Consider the following 20,926-nt stretch of genomic DNA (forward strand, 5'->3'; position numbering starts at 1 on the left):
TCAAAACTGCTGCTGCAACAGAGGTGCCTGCAAGGAACTGGTAAAACCAATCACACTCCCGGCCGCTTGCACCGGAATATTTTTGAAATCGATGTACCTTAGACCGGCTTACAAGGACAGAACTTGACTTCGAACTGCACCAATGCCCACGGCATTGCCTTCGGAGTAGTTCAACCAGAACCATGTCTCCAAATTCGATCTCATTGTTTACCTGATACAGCTCGTATCAGAATTCAATCACTTTAATCTAACCGATAATCTCATTGCAACTTCATCAACAGTTCATTTTTTCAGAACTCCAGCATTATACAGAATCGGAGATTTCGATGGACAAAAAGTTGTATAACTTAGCATTTTACAGAGTCTCTGATATCACACAACCTAATGTACAACAACACTATGCCATTAGAATACAAGACCGGATACATTAATGTGAGATTCATCGAGTCGGACCAGTAGCTGGTTCGAACATTCTCAAGAGCCTAACCGCTGAATCGCCATTTCCTTGAGTGAAGTCGCTAATCTCCGAAACACCTTCAGATTGTGGCCTACTTTATCCTGAGAAGAGAAGAAAGGGGCAAAAAATGAAAAATCTTACATTTAGCAACTGAGAATGATCAGGCTAGCAACTGCAGTATAAAACTAAGGCGTACCTCGCTTAGTAACTCAAGTCGTTCTAAAGTGCGAATTAGATTTCCACACACGGAAGCCATGTCTTGTGCCTGTTCAGACTTGGCACCGTACGTGATTGTCTTCAATGATCCCTTGGCATCGGATAACAATGAGCTGTTAAGAAAAGAAGGTCAATACCAACATCTTGGATAAACAAACCAAATAGCCACGATCCACTGGTAACATACAGGGTTATGTAACTGATACGATCTCTTATGAGCCTCAACAAACAAAGACAACCAACCCTTCAAAAGAAAGAAACGAACAATAAGGTCCATACCTATCCTGGAAATGGATAAGGAAAACGTTCAGCACATGTTCCACGAGCGGAAGTACAATAGTTATTAACTGATCCCTTATACCAACAACCTGGCACATTTCCACCATCGCAATATACCTCCTATAAAACAAGAGAATCCAGAAGACAATTATATGCTCCATGAACCGGGAATAATACGTGTCAACGAACTGATGCCGATGGAATCATGGAAATGCAGTCTTGAGCAAGTCAATTGAACAAAGACCACTTCACTTCTTAGTTGAGCATAATGGTGAAACTCAATTACCTTTTCTGGATATTGTCTGATGGTGAAACAAAAACTTGCCGGGCAAATATATTAATAACTTCATCCACCTCCTGTCTCGATAATTCATTTATGTCTCGAATCTGCATATTATATACAATAGGAAATATCAAATCGGTATTAAAAAATTTATGAAGCAACGCAAGGGAAAATGTTGTTTCAATCCAATTTTACCTTATTGAGTAGTAAGGACTTTTCCTCAGCGGCTCTTTCAAGAGCAGTTGTGACAGAAGTGAGAAAAGAACCCAGCAAACTCAATGTGGGAAGTTGAAGTCCCACAGCAGCATTGTAATCTAGGGGAACGTCTGAGATCTGTAGTAAAGTAGTTCGTTAGTGGAAGAATCAGCAGATATATCAACCAAACATAACTTGAGCAGGTCAAAAATAAAAAATGTACCTGCAGTCTAAGGGATTTCTTTGTGACCAGAAAATATAGATAAGAGCTTAGGCTGAAGCATAATTGAAACGAGTTAAGCTCTGTCTTCCTCTGATTCTGCTCATTCGCCATCAAACAAGGGGGAAAAGAAAACAGAAATATCAAAAACTAAGTTACAAGATTGTAACAGTCGATATGTCAATTTTAGGCTAGGCATAAAAAGAAACTGTCCAAACCTCAACACGTTGAATTGATCGAGTAGTACTGAGAGACTCCCAGTCACGAGAGAAAAGAGCATGCATCAAACCAAAAAGCCCTTGAACAAAGCCACATTCATCACGCTCTTCGTATGGCCAAACCTACAAAGGGGGAAAAGTTGAAGTGCATTGCATCTATTAAATATACATGTAGAAAATGACAGCTTGTAGAACAATATTAACGAAAAAGTAGACAGGAAATTAAAAAACAGCATTGCAGCTTATACTACGATATATGTCGAAAATGGCAAAATGAATTTTAGGGATCCAGTTGGATACCCCAAAAAAATGGATGATCCAATCCTTCTCAGTCATGTTGCAAGACTCAACTGTTCAAAGACCATTTATTGAGGCATATTATCGGAGGCTCAAAGCATGCTTAAAGTTGACCCAGATTGTTGAATGTATTTCATGCAATCGAAAATAGACTATAGAAGAATTCTTACCTTGCTAAGGATACCAACAACCAGATTTATCTGCTCCATCACCAGTTCATCAGCTTCAGAAATGTCTTCCCGAAGAACATGATCAAAAAGTGATCTATGCCCTTTGACAAAATCTAGTACTTCACGAACAATTTTATTCTTCACCTGTTATATAAATCCAAACATAAACGACATTTTCTGAAATGCATTAAAAAGGACACTGAAGAAATAACAACCTAATAGTGACAATTTCCATCACAATTACAAGGTAGTTTAGCAGGTAAAATTATCTCTAGTAGATGAAGCCTACCATGATAAAACCACGCTTTTTGGACAACAGAACCAGAAATTTTCAAAAGCTTCTTACTAAGAACAGAAAAATCAATGAATGAAAGGAAGGCTAACCTCAAAAAATTCAGAAGTATCAACCAACGACAACAGAGAAAACACTAATCTCAGAATAGGAGTTATAATCATCCTTTGCTTCTTGATATCCACTGGAACATCTCTTTGATGTTTTGTGTCAACCCATCTCAAGCTTCCCTGCATTAATATGGAATTGAGCAATGAGATGGAAGAAATTGTCTGTGTAAGCACACAAGCAGTTTGTGTTTCTTATATAAATGAAGCATATAAGCAGCACTTACGAGAAAGTTGACTGCCTTGCATGAAGCAATATGCTCCAAAGCACCCATGGAAAAGAGAACCTGAGCTCCAGATTTCCCGTACTTGTGACTTATTCTCAGTAGTAAAGCAAGTTCAGCCTCAAGAGTGTATGCTCGCTGCAATGGTTCTAGAGAACGTCCACCATCCTAGTGCAAAGTTTTAGCAAATTATGTGAGATCGTATATGCAAAGTTAAAAAGTAAAAACTGGTAACATGGAAGTGCCCAGCAAAAATACTTAAAAAGAGATACTATGAAAGACCCGAACATTGACATCATAGAAGAAAAAACAATAATTACACCAAAATTCAAATAAAAACAAACTCATATATACAATAAAGATCGGCAAGTAAAAGAATATTGGGATGGGCAAATATGTCACTTCCTAAAAGGATTTCATACTGGCAAAGTTTCTTTCCTATCACATTTTAAGTTTATTTATTTTCTCAAGTGTCAATATGTGTTGGGTAAGACTCGTAATGGTGCTCATGGTAACAGTATCTCCAAAGTGGGATTGCCCAAAAATTTATGCTTAATTAAAAAATAAGGTCAGATCAGTAGAATGGTAAAGTAAGTTCATGAAAAGCCTCTTCCCATAAAAACACTATGAACAAGGAAAAATATTCTAACAAATTTGAAAACAGGAGATCTTTCAATTAGCTGATTTAAACCTGCCAAATAAAATACAATAAAAAAAAACCATAATATTGAACTTTATGATTGACTAAACAACAACCTGATGAGATAAATTGCTGATGCTCGTTAAGCAAGATCTTAAGAAACCCCTGCTTTGAAGTTGGCTTAAGAAATATCTTTCATGATCTACACAAATCAATGCATCCAAAACATAGAGTGCCATTTGCTTTCCAAGTTCACTGCCTTGAGTAGCATCCTTTACTACCTGAACATTCATAGTTAAAAAGAAAAATATGTCAAAGATAAAAAGACAGGAAAAATGGTCTTTGCAAAATCAGCATCAATTTAAAAGTGCCTGCATGTCTGTGTGAAGCGCATGCACTCAAAACTATGGTGCAGTTAAATAATCCGTTGTTCAAATAGATGTAGCAGATATGCATGAACTATCTTCACCTATCATTTAGATACTGCAGAACCTTTCTACAAGCAAAGACATCTTTTACAGAATTCTTCATTTTTAAATTATATATTTGGTCATGCATCCTAAATTTATCAGGCTAGATATTCTATTAGATACCAAACAATCCGCCAAGAATAAACACTTACCAAATCTAAAATAGACTGAGCTTCTTTCCTTAATATAGAGAAATTGGCACGAGCAAGTTCTGCCTGTTCTCGGTTGATCTGAGAAAATAACATATGTAGTATCACCTTTGTTAAAGCTATCCTTTCCACATGAAATTTAGTGCAAAACAAAGACTTTGCCTTGCAATCATAGAAACTACACACCTTCTGGAGATCCATATCATCACCATCTTGCTCAAGCAGCAAGAATTGGAGAACAGTTGACGGGACATCTGGATCAAGCATATGTTGACAATACTGAAAATAGCTAAGAAGCAAAGCATATAGCCTGAAAACAATGATTAATGAAGGTCAGATGCTGAGTGAAAGAGTTTACAAGGATGGAGCAGAAAACCAATATCCTGACCAAGAACATACCGTCTCCTTAAGGCTTCTGATGATTCTTGTCTTAGAATTGCCAGCATAAGCTTAAACAGGATTGAGTGACAAGCTCCATTTGGTAATTGTTTTGCCATGATAATATCAAGGCATGCCAAACTATCAGAACTAAGACCACCAGGGAATAAAAATCTTTCATCTCTTAACTTTGCCATGCATGTCAGAGCAACCTAAGGAATTTTCCATTTTTTAGTCAGAGACAAAGACCGATAACTTTCAACTGCAGCGCAAAATTGTAAGACCAGAAAAATAAATCATTCATACCTGGCACAGCATAAATGCCATCTTCAATGAACAGTCTGGAGAAGCAGAAGCAGTCAGAGCAGCATCAAGAACCCTGTCAATGACGAGACAATAAGTAAAGAGAATGTAGAAAATGATGAAATAGAAGACTATAATAATGGACATACTGATATAGAACTTCAGAGCGATTTCCAAGTGATGATATTCTTCTGGATGCAGATATCTATTCAGAGAAGAAAATGACAAATGTTGGTCAATGTAATTATGACAAAATTAGTACTTTAAGGTTAAAACCTAATGGAAGGCTTCTCAATTTTGTGAACTATGAAAGAAAAGAACAGACCTCAACAACATGCGACCAGCCAGTTAACATATGAAGTTGGGCTGCTTGCTCCTCAAGGTTCTTATTGTGCTTCCAACCCCATCTCAACAACTGTTGAATTGTTTCTTTTACATCGTTCAGCTCTAGGTCACTGCCAATGGTACTCAACTGAGGATAAACAGAATTGAATTTCTGACCAAAGGAACAATATAAATCAGCAACTGGGTTAACTGTTTTTAATTCATGGAACAAAAAAATTGCACTCATTGTATAAATCCACTTTCTGGAACTTAATTAAGCAACCTGCCAAAGTTTGTCACGGAATGAAGCAAGATCTATCAATCGATCACCACGCTCAGAGTAATAATGGACACCACCCTTCCCAGAAGTTGTAGGATTACTAAGTATGTCATCCACCTAAGAAACATATTTGATCAAATGCAGCACAAGCGAACAAAATAAGATATAAGGATCAAACTATCACTAGCAAATTAACTTATAAATATGCTCAAATATACAATCAATTATGGAACAGAATATTACCAACAGTTCATATTTTGTATTAGAAACAACCGGAGAGAGCTTCATCGTGGTATCTGGGGATCTAAATTGGACTACTTCAAGCAACTCCAACACCTGAATAAGATCCCAGAAATGAATTAATTATCTGAGGAACCAGGGAAGAGAAACTAAGTTTAATCTGACAGCTATAATTGAATTGGACAAAGAAATTCCAGGAAAATTAAAAATTAAAATATTAAAAACCACAGTTATAAAGTATTAAAGACTCATCGCGAACATCCTCAATCCTTATTGTTTAAAGTATGAAGACCATTCAAAGATTAAGTCTTTGATAATGGCATCAGATTAAATCACACATGCACAACTAAGCAATTATCAATACCTTACTCTTACTAACAGTGAGGGCTACAGCATTTTCCAAGCCATCTTCAAGGGAAAATGAATGAGAATCAATTCCAGTTTCAACATTTTCCTGCCCAAAAAGATGCGCAAGGATGCTAAGGCATGTCTCCCGGTGAGTAGGGATATTGACATCACCAACATGCAATTCAATGGCTAATAGTCTCAACAGCCAAGCTCTCTGTGAACAATAAGGTAGAAGCGACAGTAGGTATTAGATATGCAAACAATAAGAATCATATATAATTTAGGGAATGGAAAGCAAGCATCACATATAGATATTAATGAACTGCAAAAATACACCACCTATGGATGTCAATATATTTTCTTATAACGATGTATGAGTCATGACTAAGCTTCAAGACTCAAGAAGGGCAGCCTTGACTCAAAGCTGTTGATGCACTAGGATGCAGAATGAATGTGATGAACAAATTAATTTGGAAGACAACTAACGTAGATAGATTATGACATCTCACTAAGGTATCATCCATCATGACAGGAAAATATCTATGTTAAAAAAAAAAGAAAAAAAGGCAATGTACTGTACAAAATTATTTCAATATTTCAGTAACTACTACGGTTTTTTCATTATTCTACAAATGAAAGGAAAACAAATAGTAGTATTCAAAGCAATTATGGCATCTTAGGATAGTCATATGTATATGCTAAGTAGTAGAACAGCCTCATCCTTTACATACCCATTCTTGCTTCTACCAATACTTTTTTTATCCACAAAAAACTAATTAGGCAATCTACAAAAAAGTGATAGACAAATCACCACATCCAAATAATTACAGAAGAAACCTGATGAAGGGAACTGATGCGAAGCGCCTGGTTGTTATTTCGTTTAGGAAGTGGAGCAACCCCAATCGTATCCAGGTGCTGTTGTGTTAAACGTAAATGAATTTTAGATGCATGTAAAAAGAAGACTGAACGAAAATTAGAATAAGACACAACTATCATCAACTTTTTAAAGTATTATTCAAGAGCTTCAAATGTTACCTTTATGAAAAACTGATACTTTTTACTACTCAACAGATCCATAGTAGGACCACCTGTTAGAGGATCTAGGCACAACTCATAAAGGAGCTGCAAAGAAAACAGTCAAGAAACTCTCATGAGAAAAATTCGAACAAGCCACTAATGCAGGATCCGAAAGAGAACAGAGAGAAGGAAAGAGATCCCTGCAGAGGTAGAGATTGTTTGATCTAACCTTGAAACCGAATTCATGAAGCAACACATTCACATCAGGCTTTGAAAGCTTCTCCAAGATTTCAAGAATAACCTTCAAGCAACTGCAAATAACATTATAGAGCACAATTCACTGGAGAGTAATTGGATTGCATATATATGAAACCATTAGGGCATCTTTAAAGCAACTAAACCTGTAATGAAATTTTGGCTGTAAAACAGTCCGTTCAATAGGCCTGTCAAGATCAAACTTGAGTAGTAAATGGGTGATATTGGGAGCCGGCCTACTGATATTGTCCACTAGAAGCTGTAAAAATGTAAATGATAATTATGGACATTGTAGAATAATAATAGTTAATGGACAGGAAGAAATAATGGAAACGGCAGTGCTAACCTGCAATATCAGTACACCCGGATCCTCACTTGTGTTCTCTATGATCTGACATGCTTCTGACCGTAATTCTAGGCAAGCTGCATAATCCTCAATCAAACTGCTTGCAGCATTGGATTTTAGCAGTAACTGTACTAGCCCAACCATGCGAGAACTGTGTCCCAAAATATTGATACAAAGATGTCATTTGTGCTTCCATCAGATGCTTATTAGATATTTTGTCACAAAAATATGATATACGTGCATGTGTGTGCAAAGTTCGAAAAAGGTTCGAAGCTTAAAGCTCTGAGCCATATCAGACCCCATCAGATCAGATCAAAGATGATGAACCAAAACACAGAATGAAAGAGAGGAGTTACCTTAATATACTCATGATTTTGATAGAGCACTGCTGAATTTGAGGTTGAAAATCGTATCTGACATATTCCAATAAGGCTAAAATTTGATTATGATCTTGAGAGAGTATAACATCCAGAGGCTGCAGGAAAAAAAAAAGACAATAATAATAATGAGAATGAAATCCTTGAAAGAATTATGCATGTATTGCACACAACCAAGAAAATTAACAAAAACCAAAGGAAGACAATGTCTGCCAAAGTCTATTTAAAAATAAGCCAATACAACGGGTACCAAAAATAAACCTGGTAAAGAGGACGCCAAAAATCAGAAAGAAGCAAATCCTTCTCCAAGACGAGGATTATAATTTCCAAAGAGAGTTGCACAGCTTTCTCTAAAAGTTGCCCATACACTTCATTTGTCCGTTCAGTTATGATGGCATTGACACCAGGCAAAAGAATGCCCATAATGTTCCGGAAGACAGTTTTGCCACTCATGAAGTCCTGTAAAAAAGATTGTCGTTAGAGTAAGAATGAACCTGATAGCATCTTTGTACATTAGATCAACATCAAGAGCAAATCCTTATGCAACCCAGATGGCAAAGTCATATACAAGAAATATCCAAAATCATACTAATTAAAGTGACAATTTCAATCACACTAATAGAAGGAACAGATGTATGTACATATGACTGATTGAATACCACACCAAGTAAAAATAAAAAAAGGAATTAATTATGAAGAATGAAACACTACCATTATTAACAGGCTTGCTTTAATATCATAAAGATACAACTAAGATATTTCACGCTGACTCAGGCAAACTAAGTAGACACAATCACAACTCCAGAAAGGTGTAGGCAGAAGCACTAAACACCTTTGAGGTTCTAGATAAAGTGATAAACGCAACACAATTATTAGCATTTAATGTCCACAGGCTGGATTTGAAATTACATGAATAAACAGAATGGAGAAGAACCAACTTTTAGCAACTCTAATATGGGTAGCTGCATCTGGAGTGGAGATGGTTGTGTTACTGTTGAAAGCTGAGAATGATCAGTGACACCATCAATGTCCTCCTCATTGATGTCATACAGACTCAATATCCTGCATGGTAAATCACATGAAGATCCAAAATTCTCAATATTCAAAATCTAAGACTAAACCACACGAAGTTAACAATTATACCAATCAGATAGATCAGGTTCAGGCAAAAAAAATCGAGAAAATACAGGAAACAGTGGAGGTGGTGGCAAGTAATCATGCAGATAAGATGAAATAAAACCCTGAAATGCTTCTAACATGGAAGGTAGGATTAACTCACATATGAAAATGCTGAAGACAAGCAACAACCAACTGCCATTTCTCACAAGGATCTGCATAGGCTCTTTGAGGGAACGGCCTAAAAACATGATCGTAGATGAACCTAAAAATGCCAATGAATCTACCAAACAAGAAAAACCTCTCGTCACTAGTGTGAGCATTCCAGAGAAAGTGTCAAAATTAAATGTCAGATAAATCACAAACCAACCTACGCCCTCTATCGCTTAGATCTCTTTCTTCAGAAATAAGAGCATTTAGCAGCTTAAGGAAAGATATTGTTGAAGGATATTGTTCTCTCCTTGCTTCTACTTCATTCAACTCAAATTGCATATCATATACCTGTAAAAGACATGATAGTTTTAACATATAAAATATATATTGGACCCAATTTTCCCCATACTAACCACTATACCCAAACAACTACTAAAAGGATGTATCCCATGGTTGCCAAACCATAAGAAAGTAACCCTTTAATGTCCCTAAAATAAAACAATCCTATTTTGCCTCAGACCATCTTAAGACCCATAACTTGTCTATAATGAGAAGAAAATATATCATAGATTGACCATACAGGGTTAAGAAAATAATTATAAAGAGTGGTGTGTATTACTTATTCAACACCTAATTATTCCCTACTAGAATAAAATACAGATACCACCCTAAACCAACCTGTGCTGCCATGGGCTGTGCACTCTTCCCAACATGAGACCCAACAACCACAGGTAGATCATACTGCTCAAGATAACTCCAAACTGTATCTTTTAGGCTCGGGGAGACATGAACAAAAGTTGTGATTGCATTACGTAAAGCACCCTGCAAAGTTAGCAGCATGCTTTATCAACAACAAGAAATTCACTTGAAGCTTCCAACCATCACTAAAGAAACCACAAAAGTTATACTAGGATTGTTCAATGAAGCAGCATTAAATATAGTGATCAACCTTCACATAAGGAGGCACATTTTCATAACCAAGTAGCTTGAATAAAGGCTCAATATCAGGAAACCAATTGTTTCTTTCAAGGGGATTTCCGTTTTCCACAACCTGCAGCACAATCCAAAGAAACACAAGGTTATTCCTACCAACACACCATAATGAGACTGTCTTTTAGCATCTGCACAATGGATTATATAATGAATCATCAACTTCACTTCTTTTTTGTTCTAATAAGCACTCTAGTTTAATAATTTGTAAACTGTTGAAAGACTAATTTAAATAGGCATAGGGAAAGGAAAGATAATATCAAATAAAAAAAATACTTTAAGTAGACCAAAGAGAAGGAGGGACGTAAAGTTGCTCATCAGCAAAGAGATGATTATATTATGAACATCAAATGGTATTATGAATGTCAAATGGTAGCGCCAATGACACAAAGAGATGACTATGCTACACCACTGGTAAATAAGAACAAACGAAATCAATTGGGTGAATATAGCGGATAAAAACCTTTTGAAGGACATTCAAATAAGCAACAAGTGCTTTTGCATCCCCCTCTGGGAATTCCGGTAGCAAGGCACCCGCAGTTTGAAGAGATTGTTTAAATTTCTCATCATAAATTGATAAGCAGTCAAACAAAGTGCTCCACCCAACGGAGCGGAACACTTTACCCTGCAGTAACTCAAAAACCTTTGAGGCACCCTCTTGACTAGAAGCCTGAAAGGAAGACAAGAACACGAGAATCAGACCATAGGAAATTGCATACTAGCAACGCATGCTTCAGATATCAAAATTCTACCAACTGGAATGTGTTCTTCATACCAAGGTACTCAGCATATTCAAGAAAGCCACAAGCGTCTGAAAATTTGTATGATCCTCTCCAGCAAAATTCACAAATGTCCACAAGACATCATTGCCAGACAACAGCTCTGGTTCCTTCTGGGGAAAAATAATCACAAAGAAAGCAAATATGAGCTCCAAGTCACATAAACAAAAGCATACAGAATACAACGGAAAGATACATGATAAACAAGACAGCAAGAAACATTACTTGAATTTATTTGAATAAAACCTGTAGCAGATGAATCTTAAGGAAATTATACTACTGTACTTCTTGTATTACATAATAAGACAAGAAAATCAAGTCAATGTCATTTGAATTTTTTTTTGTAAAAAAAAAAAAAAGAATGGTTTAAAATTGATAAGGTCCTCAAAATGGAAAAAGAATGTCACATATCAAGATGGGGTTAACATGCTTAACTAACAAGTAATTTAATGGCTTAAGCTGAGTAATAGTAATTCTTCCTTCAACAATAAAATTGCTCTTTCTTATTAAGAAGAAAAAAAATTGAAACACAGATTCATCCAAGGACGAATGAAATCTCTATCAAACTGACATGACTTTGAAAAGTGTTCTGGTTCAAATTAACCTGATAAATTTCGCTCACAAACTCCAAAAGAGAGACGAAGGATAATGGGCCAGTTTCAGAGACTTGTTGAGAAGTTAAGTTACTATCATGTGATCCAGCCATGCGGTATGGACTAAGCATGCTCATAGCCCTCTCCTTTGATTCTTTTACCTGTAAGGATACTTACCAAGTTGTAAGAAAAAACTTACAAACTTACAAACGAAGGGGTGAACCACATTACAAACATACATGGGGGTGGGGGGAGAGAGAGAGAGAGAGAGAGAGACTTGGAATATATTATGACGAGAAAGAGAAGGAGGGAATAAATTCAAACTGCCTAAGTGCAGAATGTTCTGATCAGCATTACCCACTAGCAGTGTGCTACATAAGTAGTGAACTGGAGTTCATATTTTGTAATCAAATCTTTGCTGCACCAAGTGCACGAACAAAGTGTTCATTATTCACCTCCCGTGCAGAAATACACATCTCACTCATGCCATCAAGAATCATGAATCCATATTTTCTAAGGTAGTAGCAACTAGCAAATCAGACTAGCTCATTCTCATATATCCTCCAATGCCCAATGCATATACAGATTTTAATAATCCACCTCTCATCCACAAGCTTGGTCAGTTATAAGAAATTGGATAGCACTGAAGTTGCAAACTAATTCACTTTTAAGAATAAATGAGAGACATATAGGCCAAGTTAGTCTCTCAACTGCATTATTTGATATGTTTATCACATGTTAATATTTTATACATCAAAATTGAATTTCCAAGCTATATACCAAAAAATTTCAACTGACCTTGTCTCTGGCGAGTGGGTGAGATAAGAAACAAGTGATCAGTTTGTGAAGATAAGCATTGTACATATAAATCATATCCTCATCATCATTCTGCACAAATTACAAAGCATTCCAATAACAGAAAATTTAGGAAAGTTTAGTGACCAAGACAATTGGATATTTAAGATCAAACACTTTTGACAGCGACCAATGGAAGAAATCACAAACCAACCTGATATGCTGCAGTTCGTAGAACTTGATCTATCATAAACTGGAAAACATTGTTTGAAAAAATGGCTTCTAAGCAAGACTGCAGGTAACCCATATCACTCGATGAAGCACTTGAAATAGTATCTCTTGCAGTAATAGCATCTTGTATTAACATCAAGTGTACAGCCCAAGCAAGCCTTGTGCTATTAACAAAACCCTGAACGTTTGGATCATTTCCAGCAGCGGTTACCTGAAACAGAAGGACCATCAATTTCCAAATCCTACTCGGAAAGTCATAAACACTGCGAAGAAAAACCAACCAAGCTTTGTGTCTTACTATTTCATGAAATTCATGTCGAAAAGAGGCATCACTGGACAGAACAGATGCTTTATCAGGTACTGCATTCAGAGCATCTGATACAAAAGCGATCACCAAAGAAAAAAGAAGACTAAATGTAATCTGCAAAAACATAAATGTATAAATAGTGTGATGAGGCAGCAACATCATATGTAGACACAAATGTACAAGAGGAAGTATAAAATAATAAGTAGATACATGCATAAAATTTGTGCTTGTGATAAAGACAACTAGCATCAACTGTCCAGTAAATTTCAAGCCCAACCTTACAAACAGACAAGAACTAAAACTAAATCACTCAGCATGAAGAGAAGGACATGCCTGACGTTTCATGGTGTTGTTAGTGTCACTAAGTTCAGCAGCACTGTCTTTTAAAACAAAAAGCATATCCTTTATATCCTTTGAACCTGCAATCAACATATCCAATAAACATGTTACTATGAATCATGTTAAGAGATTCCAGCACTTTTAATTCACCAAAAAGATCCAGATTGACCATTTCCTCAGTAAGTGTTTAATTACGGAGGCAACACTAATAAAAAATGACTACAGTTTCAAAATAAGGTAAGACTCAGACCAAAATAAGGTCAAACTCACAAGAAACAACAGTAAGTGCTTTGCATGCATCCAACAGTACACTGTAAGTATTCAGTATGCGCAAAAACAGCACTGTGGTAAAAAAAAAAACCATAAGATGTGTTGCTTACTCATCCGCACAACCATAACAGAAAGGACAAGGCAATGTCCAAGTATGAGCCTCTCCCTAGATACCACAGCATGCCGTCCCACAAGAGCACCTCTAGAATCTAGAACATAGTGCTCAGAGTGAGGCCCACCCAGGCCAGCTGGTTCTTCTCGATTAAGTTCCTATAATCAAACCCACAAAAACTATGCTCAAAACTATATCGAACAATGCCAATCATTGTGAAATTTATACCAAAAGAACACACAACCACTGTGACACGTAAGAAAAAAGTTGAGAGATGCTTCCAAACCTTTATAAGAGATATCAATCTTTGTCTTAGCCCATTATTGATAAGATTTTCCAAGTATTCCTGAATGTCAGACACGAGATCAGCTTCAAGCCCCTGATCAAGCACAACAGCCTGCAAAAGCAGTAGTATGAAATCACATTTAAGTAATGACCCAAACAATAAATAAAAGGTGTTAGGATGATAAGTAGGGATAGAAGAGTGAATACCCTAAATAGCGTATAGAGGGCAGTTAATAGATCTCTTCTTTCAGTGTACCAGAGCCCCGCTGCAAGGCGCAAAATTTCCAGTGGTTCTCTTTCCATTATGCCCCACTAGCAATAAAAAATACAATTAAACAACCAGAAAATCACGTAATACTTCCAACATGTAAACTGTAGGACAATGGACTATCATTATGAACAAAAGACAGCATAAATCTACCTCTTGATTCGCAGATATAAGCAAACGGACGCAGTCTATCTCATTGAGATGAAGGTCGTCACTCAACTTCAAAGCCTACATCCAATTCCAACATAACATCAAAACTCATATCAAATTGAGATAAAATGCAAAATGTAGCTCAAACTCCATCCATTCAATAAGGAAGAAGCAGTATACATACAATCTGAACATCTTGGTCATCAAGCGAAATTGGCGGTCCATCAGGAAGCCTAACTTCTTTTGACTGAACTTGTGCCCGGTCCGAGGGTTTCGGAGGCTACAAAATGTAGTCAATACAATTCAGCAAATACAGTAAAATCCAGGAAACCATTAAGACAACAGTACTTGAAAACGAAATAAACCCTAAGCAACAATTCCAAATTCGAAACTCTCTACGCACAACTTCAATTCAAAAATCTCCCATTACAGAATTTCAAAAAGCTCTCTAGTTCAGTTAACTTTTCTTTTCCTACGTTGTGCTAAGAGAAATCAAATGGAACAGAGATGGCGGAAGCGTACCGGATAGGAGAGGAGGGACTGGAAGGAGGATAGAGAGCTGCGAATGGCGTGCATGAGCTCCACTCTCTGAGACGGGCTCGGCGGCGACGGGCCCAGCAGGGCTGATTCGATGGTGGCGAGCAGCTGCTTCGGTAGCACCATGGTTGGTTTGTCGATTGGTAATTTGGTACTCCGAGCGACTGGTGCAGAATGTCGAAACCCTAGGAGAGAATGTTCAAAAGGCGGGACATGGGCCTGCGAGGTTTTGCAGTTTGGCAATGGAGGGGGGAAGAGAGGGAGAGAGGGAGAGAGAGGGAAAACGAAGGTTTGGGTATTTTTTTTGTAAACCTTGTATAAGCCCTAGCGGAGGTGACAGTGCGTGACTGACACCGTGAGTATTTTCATTAATTTGTGCATTTTTTTCTTAAATATTTTTTGTTCCATTTTTGCTCATTTATCCACGCTATTCTAATTCTTGGATTAAAACTTTAATTTAAGTTTTAATTCAGAAATAATTTTCTTTCTTCAAATAGGTTAAAATTTTAGTTCAGAATTATTAAAATTTTGATTTAGACTAATTTTTTTAAAGTAACTTTTTTGAAAATAAAAAATTATGTACACTATCCAAACTTAATTTTATAAACGTTTTAATCTAAAAATATATAGATTTCGATAAATATTGAAAAACTACTAAACCTAACACTCGTTAACTACATAAAATTAATTAGTAAATCATAATTACTAATTGCTAAACCATAACTTTTAGCTTTATAAAATATTTTATGCGGGAATTAACGAAAATGTTCATTTGAAGTGATTTTATCCTTTATTAAGCCTCAAAACTATTTCTTGTTAATTTTTTTAAGTTGAAAAATTGAAAGAAAAAAAATGAAAACTAATAGTGGGGTCTCTCAAAGAGATTTGTAGGTGTCCAAAATCTTGGAAATGTGCTAAATTAATTTTAGGAAACATGTTGTGCGAGTAAAATGACTCTAACTTTGGCTTATAACGAATATTGTAAAAGTTCTCAACATCGATTAGAGAACTATAGGTTATAAATCACAGTTTCTGTGAAATTTTGAAATTTTTAGCTTTAGGAAATATTTGCGTCGGAGTTAAGGAAAATATTGGAAGACCTTTGGACGTGATATCGTTTATTAGGTCCTAAAACTATTTTTTATTGATTTTTAAAGTTGAAAATATGAGAGTATCTTTAAATTTAGGTTTTAAATCGTTAATTTCAATTGTTTAAATATTAATTATAATAGATTTAGCATGGGCAAATATATTTTGAAAAACATGAATACGATAGTTTGTACAGTGGCGGAGGCAATTAAGGACTACAGTAGTCCCAGGCCTACTCTCACTTAAAAAATAAGATTGGTACACCTATTTCTATTGCTTTGCAGCCCTTCTCAACAACAATTCAATCATTATCTATTTTTCATCTCATAGATACCATCCCGAAAATAAGTATATATTTTAAATGGTCGTTATTACAAAGAGTAGTGTTATCTGCATACATTTTTTTACCTTTAACACACTCTTGTTAATTTATGTCATTCGATATTCAATTCATTCAATCAGACGATCGCAAATTGAGAGGGTGTATGGAAAGCAAAAAGAGGTGTGTGGATAACACAACCCTCTCACAAATCAATAACATTAAATTAAAACCCATCATTCACTTTTAATTAAAATAAAATCGTCTTTCACTTATGCACGGGGAGAGTTTTTACCTTTTCTTATTGAATTTCATATATTTAGCCATTCTAAATCCCAAATTTATTGAATAAAGAACAAAAAGGTTTGTAATACTCTATTATTCACTATAAAACATTTGTTTCTATTATATCTCACCTCTTACTTGAGTTTTAGGGTTTGCAAAGATTTTCGTACTTCTCTCTATTCAGTTTAATAATTATTTAAATACTATAGATGACATTATGCAACTGTTTCATTGCAATTCGTCAAGAATAATTTTGATTACTATGGATATATAAAATTATCTATGCATATGTTAATTTTGACTACTTAATTATTTGGATAAATATTATGATGTTTTACATTAGTAATTTTATAACCACTATTCGTTTTTTCTTCTTCTATACTTGTTTGAGGCCTCTCCTCACAATAAATCTTGGCTCCGCCACTGAGTTTGTAGTTATGGTAAGAGAAAAAAATAAAAAATTTGAAAAGAGGGGGATCGGTATAAAGCTAGCGACTATAAATGATTATAATTGCTAGCGCGCTAGCGGAGCTAGCGATTCTAAGAGGATTCAATCGCTAGAGTGCTAGCAATACAATCGCTAGATTACTAGCAACTCCCTTCGACAAGGATCGGAGGGAAAGTACCGATCGTAACATTTTTTTCCCCCTCCTTTTTCTTTTTCTTTTTCCATTGAATTTCTTTTTCTTCCTGCGCTACTTTATTTAGATTCAAATACCTTTTATATTTATATCCTTATTTTCGAATTTTTTGACATGGATTATTAGAAAATTTTCACCAAAAATACATTTTGTAGAACATGAAGATGATAGTTTCGTGTTGTGGTATGGGCAAGACGAAAATTTAACAAAAATAAAACAATAAAACTTAAAATAAATCAAATTAATGGTTTAGATGTAGGGAGACGCAGTCCAAACTCACGCCTAAGCCCAAACTTATGCCCACTAGAAAGTTCAAGCAGCAATAGAAGCAATGGAAGCCCTTGAGGTTTAGTGTTTAGGGGCACGTGAATAGTAACACCATGAGTTCAAGTGTTTAGGGGCGTGTTAATAATAACACCTTGAGTTCAGCGCATTTCATTGCCCAACGCACTCGAATTTTTTTCCCTTGCCATACTACAACGGATAAATGTTTTTTTTTTCCCTTAAACAAGGGTTACTCTTTTATAACTTATGACTTTAGTGCGAATCATATCATGGTTGATAGTGACTTATAATATGCCTACCCCAGGCAACAATGCTTTGTCTGGCCAATTATGGTTAACCATTGAGATTAAAACGAAACCATACCCCCTATTGATAACGACCTATAAATGCCCTATTTCGACACCGATGCTTCATGCAGGCAACAACGGTCGACCCCTGGAATTAAAACTAAACACACCCCCTATAAATGCCTTACCCCTGACACCTATGTTTCGTACGATGAACCATGGCTGACACGTGAGATTAAAACTAAACTCTACCCCCTATAAACGCCTCACCTTGACACAATTCGTTTGTATAGGCAAACAATAGTTGACCCATGAGATTAAAACTAAACCTTATCCCATATGGATAGTGGCTTATATATGCTCCACCTCGACACCATGCTTTGTGCAGGCAACAATGCGACTGGGGCCGCATCGTTTTACGTGTGTCAGTTCGCCTCGTTTTGCATGCACCGGCCTGTCTCATTTTTCGTGCGCCTTGCCCTGCTCGTTTTGCATGCCAATTTTTTTCGTGTGTTGAGATTGCCTTGTTTTGCATGCTGCAATTTTCGTGCACTAAGCCTACTTTGTTTTATGTGTTTTCTTACTGTTGTATGAAATTGAAATGAAATAATAATTAAATGTACGAAATTGAAATATTTTAAAGATGTTGTATGAGATTGAAATTGAACCCAAACTTGAAGGGCTAAAATGTAATTTGATTTTTAAAAACTTCTATGTTTTAACAATTTAAAAATAATTTTGAAATATACTTTGACAAATTTTTTTTTTGAACAAATGAAATTTCTACATTAAGGGGAGGGGGTGAGCGTAGCCTCACAATGAACTAATAATAATGTGGTTCAAATTCTCCTTTGACGAAAATCAAACCGAAGACCTTTTACTTACAAGTGAATACCGTGATTATTATTATTATTATTTTGAACAAACAATATAACCTACATTAAGGGGGTAGAGGAGTGGGTTAAGTCTCATAATGAGTTAGCAAGCAATGTGGTTCAAATTCACTTTTGACGATAATCGAAGTTAAGATCTCCTACTTATAGGTGAAAAATATATATATATTTTTTTAACAAACGATATTATTTACATTAAGGGGATGAGAGTGGGCTAGCAATAATATGGTTCAAATTTACCTTTGATGAGAATCAAACATAAAAAATTTCATTTATAAGTGAAAATGAATATCACTTGAACCATAGTACTAATAAGTAGAAGACCATAATTATTTGAGTCAAGTTGTAATTGTAAACCCCCATACGTCCAGACTCCACTTGGGACCGCCCAAAGGGAAACCCGCCAATTCAGATGATTCAGAAAACCGTTAGAAGCAAAGGCCTTGTTTCCCTCCCACAAAAATGCAAAACCCTAAACCAGCTCAAGCAAATCCACGCCCACATCCTTACATGCCGTCTACCCGAAAACCTGTACGCCATTGCTCCGCTCCTCTCCGCGGCAGCAACCTCCAAAGATGCTTCCTTTTTATCCTACGCGTGCTCAATTTTCAAGCACCACCATAACCACCGCAACATCTTCATGTACAACACCATGATCCGAGGATGTGTTCAGTCGCACTCGCCGGTTCCCGCCATTTCGTACTATTTAGACATGTTGAATTATGGGTTTGTTCCGAATAACTACACTTTTCCGCCGTTGATTAAAGCGTGCACGATTCTCGCACTGAATTTGAAGCTCAGTGGTCGATTAGTTCATGGCCATGCGATTCAGTTCGGGTATGGTGACGATCCTTTTGTTATTAGCTCGCTGATTGAGTTTTATGCCGTAATCTATGATATGGAAACTGCAAAGATGGTGTTTGATAAAAGTCCTAACAGGGATGTGGTAGTGTGGACGGCAATGATTGACGGGTATGGGAAGACAGGGAATGTTGAGAATGCCCGAGCTTTGTTTGACAAAATGCCGGAGAGAAACACCATATCTTGGAGTGCGATGATGGCTGCGTATTCTCGGGTGAACGACTTCAGGGAGGTGCTTTCTTTATTTAGGCAAATGCAAGAAGCAGGCACAAAGCCTAATGAGTCGGTTCTTGTTAGTGTTCTGACTGCCTCTGCTCATCTCGGTGCGGTCACACAAGGACTGTGGGTGCACTCCTATGCTAAAAGGTGCAATCTTGTATTGAACACGAGATTAGCCACTGCTCTGGTTGATATGTACTCGAAATGCGGATATGTGGAACCAGCATTACGGGTTTTTGAGGGCATTCTTAACAAGGATGCTAAAGCATGGAACGCTATGATCGCTGGAGTTGCAATTAATGGGGATGCATTGAAATCGCTTGAACTCTTCAATAATATGGTTTTAGATAGGATACAACCCACAGAGACCACATTTGTTGCCGTTCTCTCGGCTTGCACACATGCAAAAACGGTTGACAAGGGCCTTGAATTGTTTGATCAAATGGAGACCCTTTACGGGGTTAAACCTGGGCTTGAACATTACGCTTGCATTGTTGACCTATTGGCCAGAGCAGGCATGGTGGAGGAAGCTGAGAAATTTATAGAGGACAAGATGGGAGGGCTAGGAAGAGGGGATGCCAACGTGTGGGGAGCATTACTGGCTGCATGTAGAGTTCATGGGAATGTTGAAGTTGGTGACAGAACTTGGAAGAAGCTTGCAGATATGGGAGTAGCCGACTGTGGCATTCATGTTCTTTCGTATAATATGTACAAGGAAGCTGGCTGGGAATTGGAGGCGAAGAGAGTCAGAAATATGATCTATGAAGCGGGAATGAATAAGAAACCTGGTTCCAGTGTGATAGAGGTAAATGGCGCGGCCGAAGAATTCTTTGTTGGTGATCTTTGTCATCCACAAGCAGAAGAAATTGTTAATATGCTCAACTCCTTTCGTAAAATGGTGAATTTTGAGGATATTTGAGGAGGTATCCATTTTATTTTTCATAATTTTATGTAACTCCCTTATTTTATTTTCATAATTTAATGCAACGTAGAGATGAACGAATATATTTTACCGGTTAATTTACAGGAAGTATGAA

At 36.6% G+C, this 20,926-nt stretch overlaps 2 protein-coding genes across 2 annotated transcripts; one reads left to right on the plus strand and one right to left on the minus strand.

Moving 5' to 3' along the window:
• Positions 1-241: 241 nt before the first annotated feature.
• LOC126593109 (nuclear pore complex protein NUP205) lies at positions 242-15,330 on the minus strand. The gene is made up of 45 exons (XM_050258997.1): positions 14,996-15,330; positions 14,658-14,753; positions 14,477-14,551; positions 14,263-14,367; positions 14,057-14,167; positions 13,769-13,928; positions 13,383-13,468; positions 13,041-13,163; positions 12,726-12,953; positions 12,515-12,604; positions 11,728-11,877; positions 11,120-11,236; positions 10,808-11,014; positions 10,304-10,405; positions 10,033-10,176; positions 9,572-9,702; positions 9,365-9,484; positions 9,024-9,147; positions 8,347-8,544; positions 8,065-8,183; positions 7,709-7,859; positions 7,509-7,621; positions 7,337-7,418; positions 7,126-7,212; positions 6,928-7,005; positions 6,107-6,304; positions 5,746-5,838; positions 5,506-5,619; positions 5,224-5,394; positions 5,048-5,103; positions 4,902-4,974; positions 4,617-4,807; positions 4,404-4,527; positions 4,221-4,298; positions 3,715-3,879; positions 2,962-3,126; positions 2,720-2,857; positions 2,336-2,479; positions 1,869-1,991; positions 1,654-1,749; positions 1,431-1,568; positions 1,239-1,339; positions 953-1,072; positions 654-786; positions 242-558 (listed from the first exon to the last, which is right to left on the minus strand). The coding sequence occupies exons 1-45, from the start codon at positions 15,134-15,136 to the stop codon at positions 475-477; spliced, it is 5,643 nt and encodes a 1,880-aa protein (XP_050114954.1). The 5' UTR covers positions 15,137-15,330; the 3' UTR covers positions 242-474.
• A 3,811-nt stretch (positions 15,331-19,141) lies between these two features.
• LOC126593133 (pentatricopeptide repeat-containing protein At5g06540-like) lies at positions 19,142-20,909 on the plus strand. The gene is made up of 2 exons (XM_050259030.1): positions 19,142-19,646; positions 19,749-20,909. Exons 1-2 carry the CDS (start codon positions 19,222-19,224, stop codon positions 20,806-20,808), a joined length of 1,485 nt encoding a protein of 494 aa, XP_050114987.1. The 5' UTR covers positions 19,142-19,221; the 3' UTR covers positions 20,809-20,909.
• The last annotated feature ends 17 nt before the right edge of the window (positions 20,910-20,926 follow it).

The sequence above is a fragment of the Malus sylvestris genome, chromosome 2 (assembly GCF_916048215.2).
Source record: "Malus sylvestris chromosome 2, drMalSylv7.2, whole genome shotgun sequence".
Classification (NCBI taxonomy): Eukaryota; Viridiplantae; Streptophyta; class Magnoliopsida; order Rosales; family Rosaceae; genus Malus; species Malus sylvestris.

What these genes read in the sequence shown, in the direction of transcription:
- LOC126593109 (XM_050258997.1), bottom strand. Translation starts at nt 15,136, where the DNA reads ATGGTGCTACCGAAGCAGCTGCTCGCCACCATCGAATCAGCCCTGCTG. An exon ending in TGGCATTTATGCTGTGCCAG is followed by an intron (nt 4,808 to 4,901) that starts GTATGAATGATT and finishes AAAATTCCTTAG; the next exon opens with GTTGCTCTGACATGCATGGC. An exon ending in AGAAATCCCTTAGACTGCAG is followed by an intron (nt 1,569 to 1,653) that starts GTACATTTTTTA and finishes ACTTTACTACAG; the next exon opens with ATCTCAGACGTTCCCCTAGA.
- LOC126593133 (XM_050259030.1), top strand. Translation starts at nt 19,222, where the DNA reads ATGATTCAGAAAACCGTTAGAAGCAAAGGCCTTGTTTCCCTCCCACAA. An exon ending in GGCCATGCGATTCAGTTCGG is followed by an intron (nt 19,647 to 19,748) that starts GTATGGTGACGA and finishes AAGTCCTAACAG; the next exon opens with GGATGTGGTAGTGTGGACGG.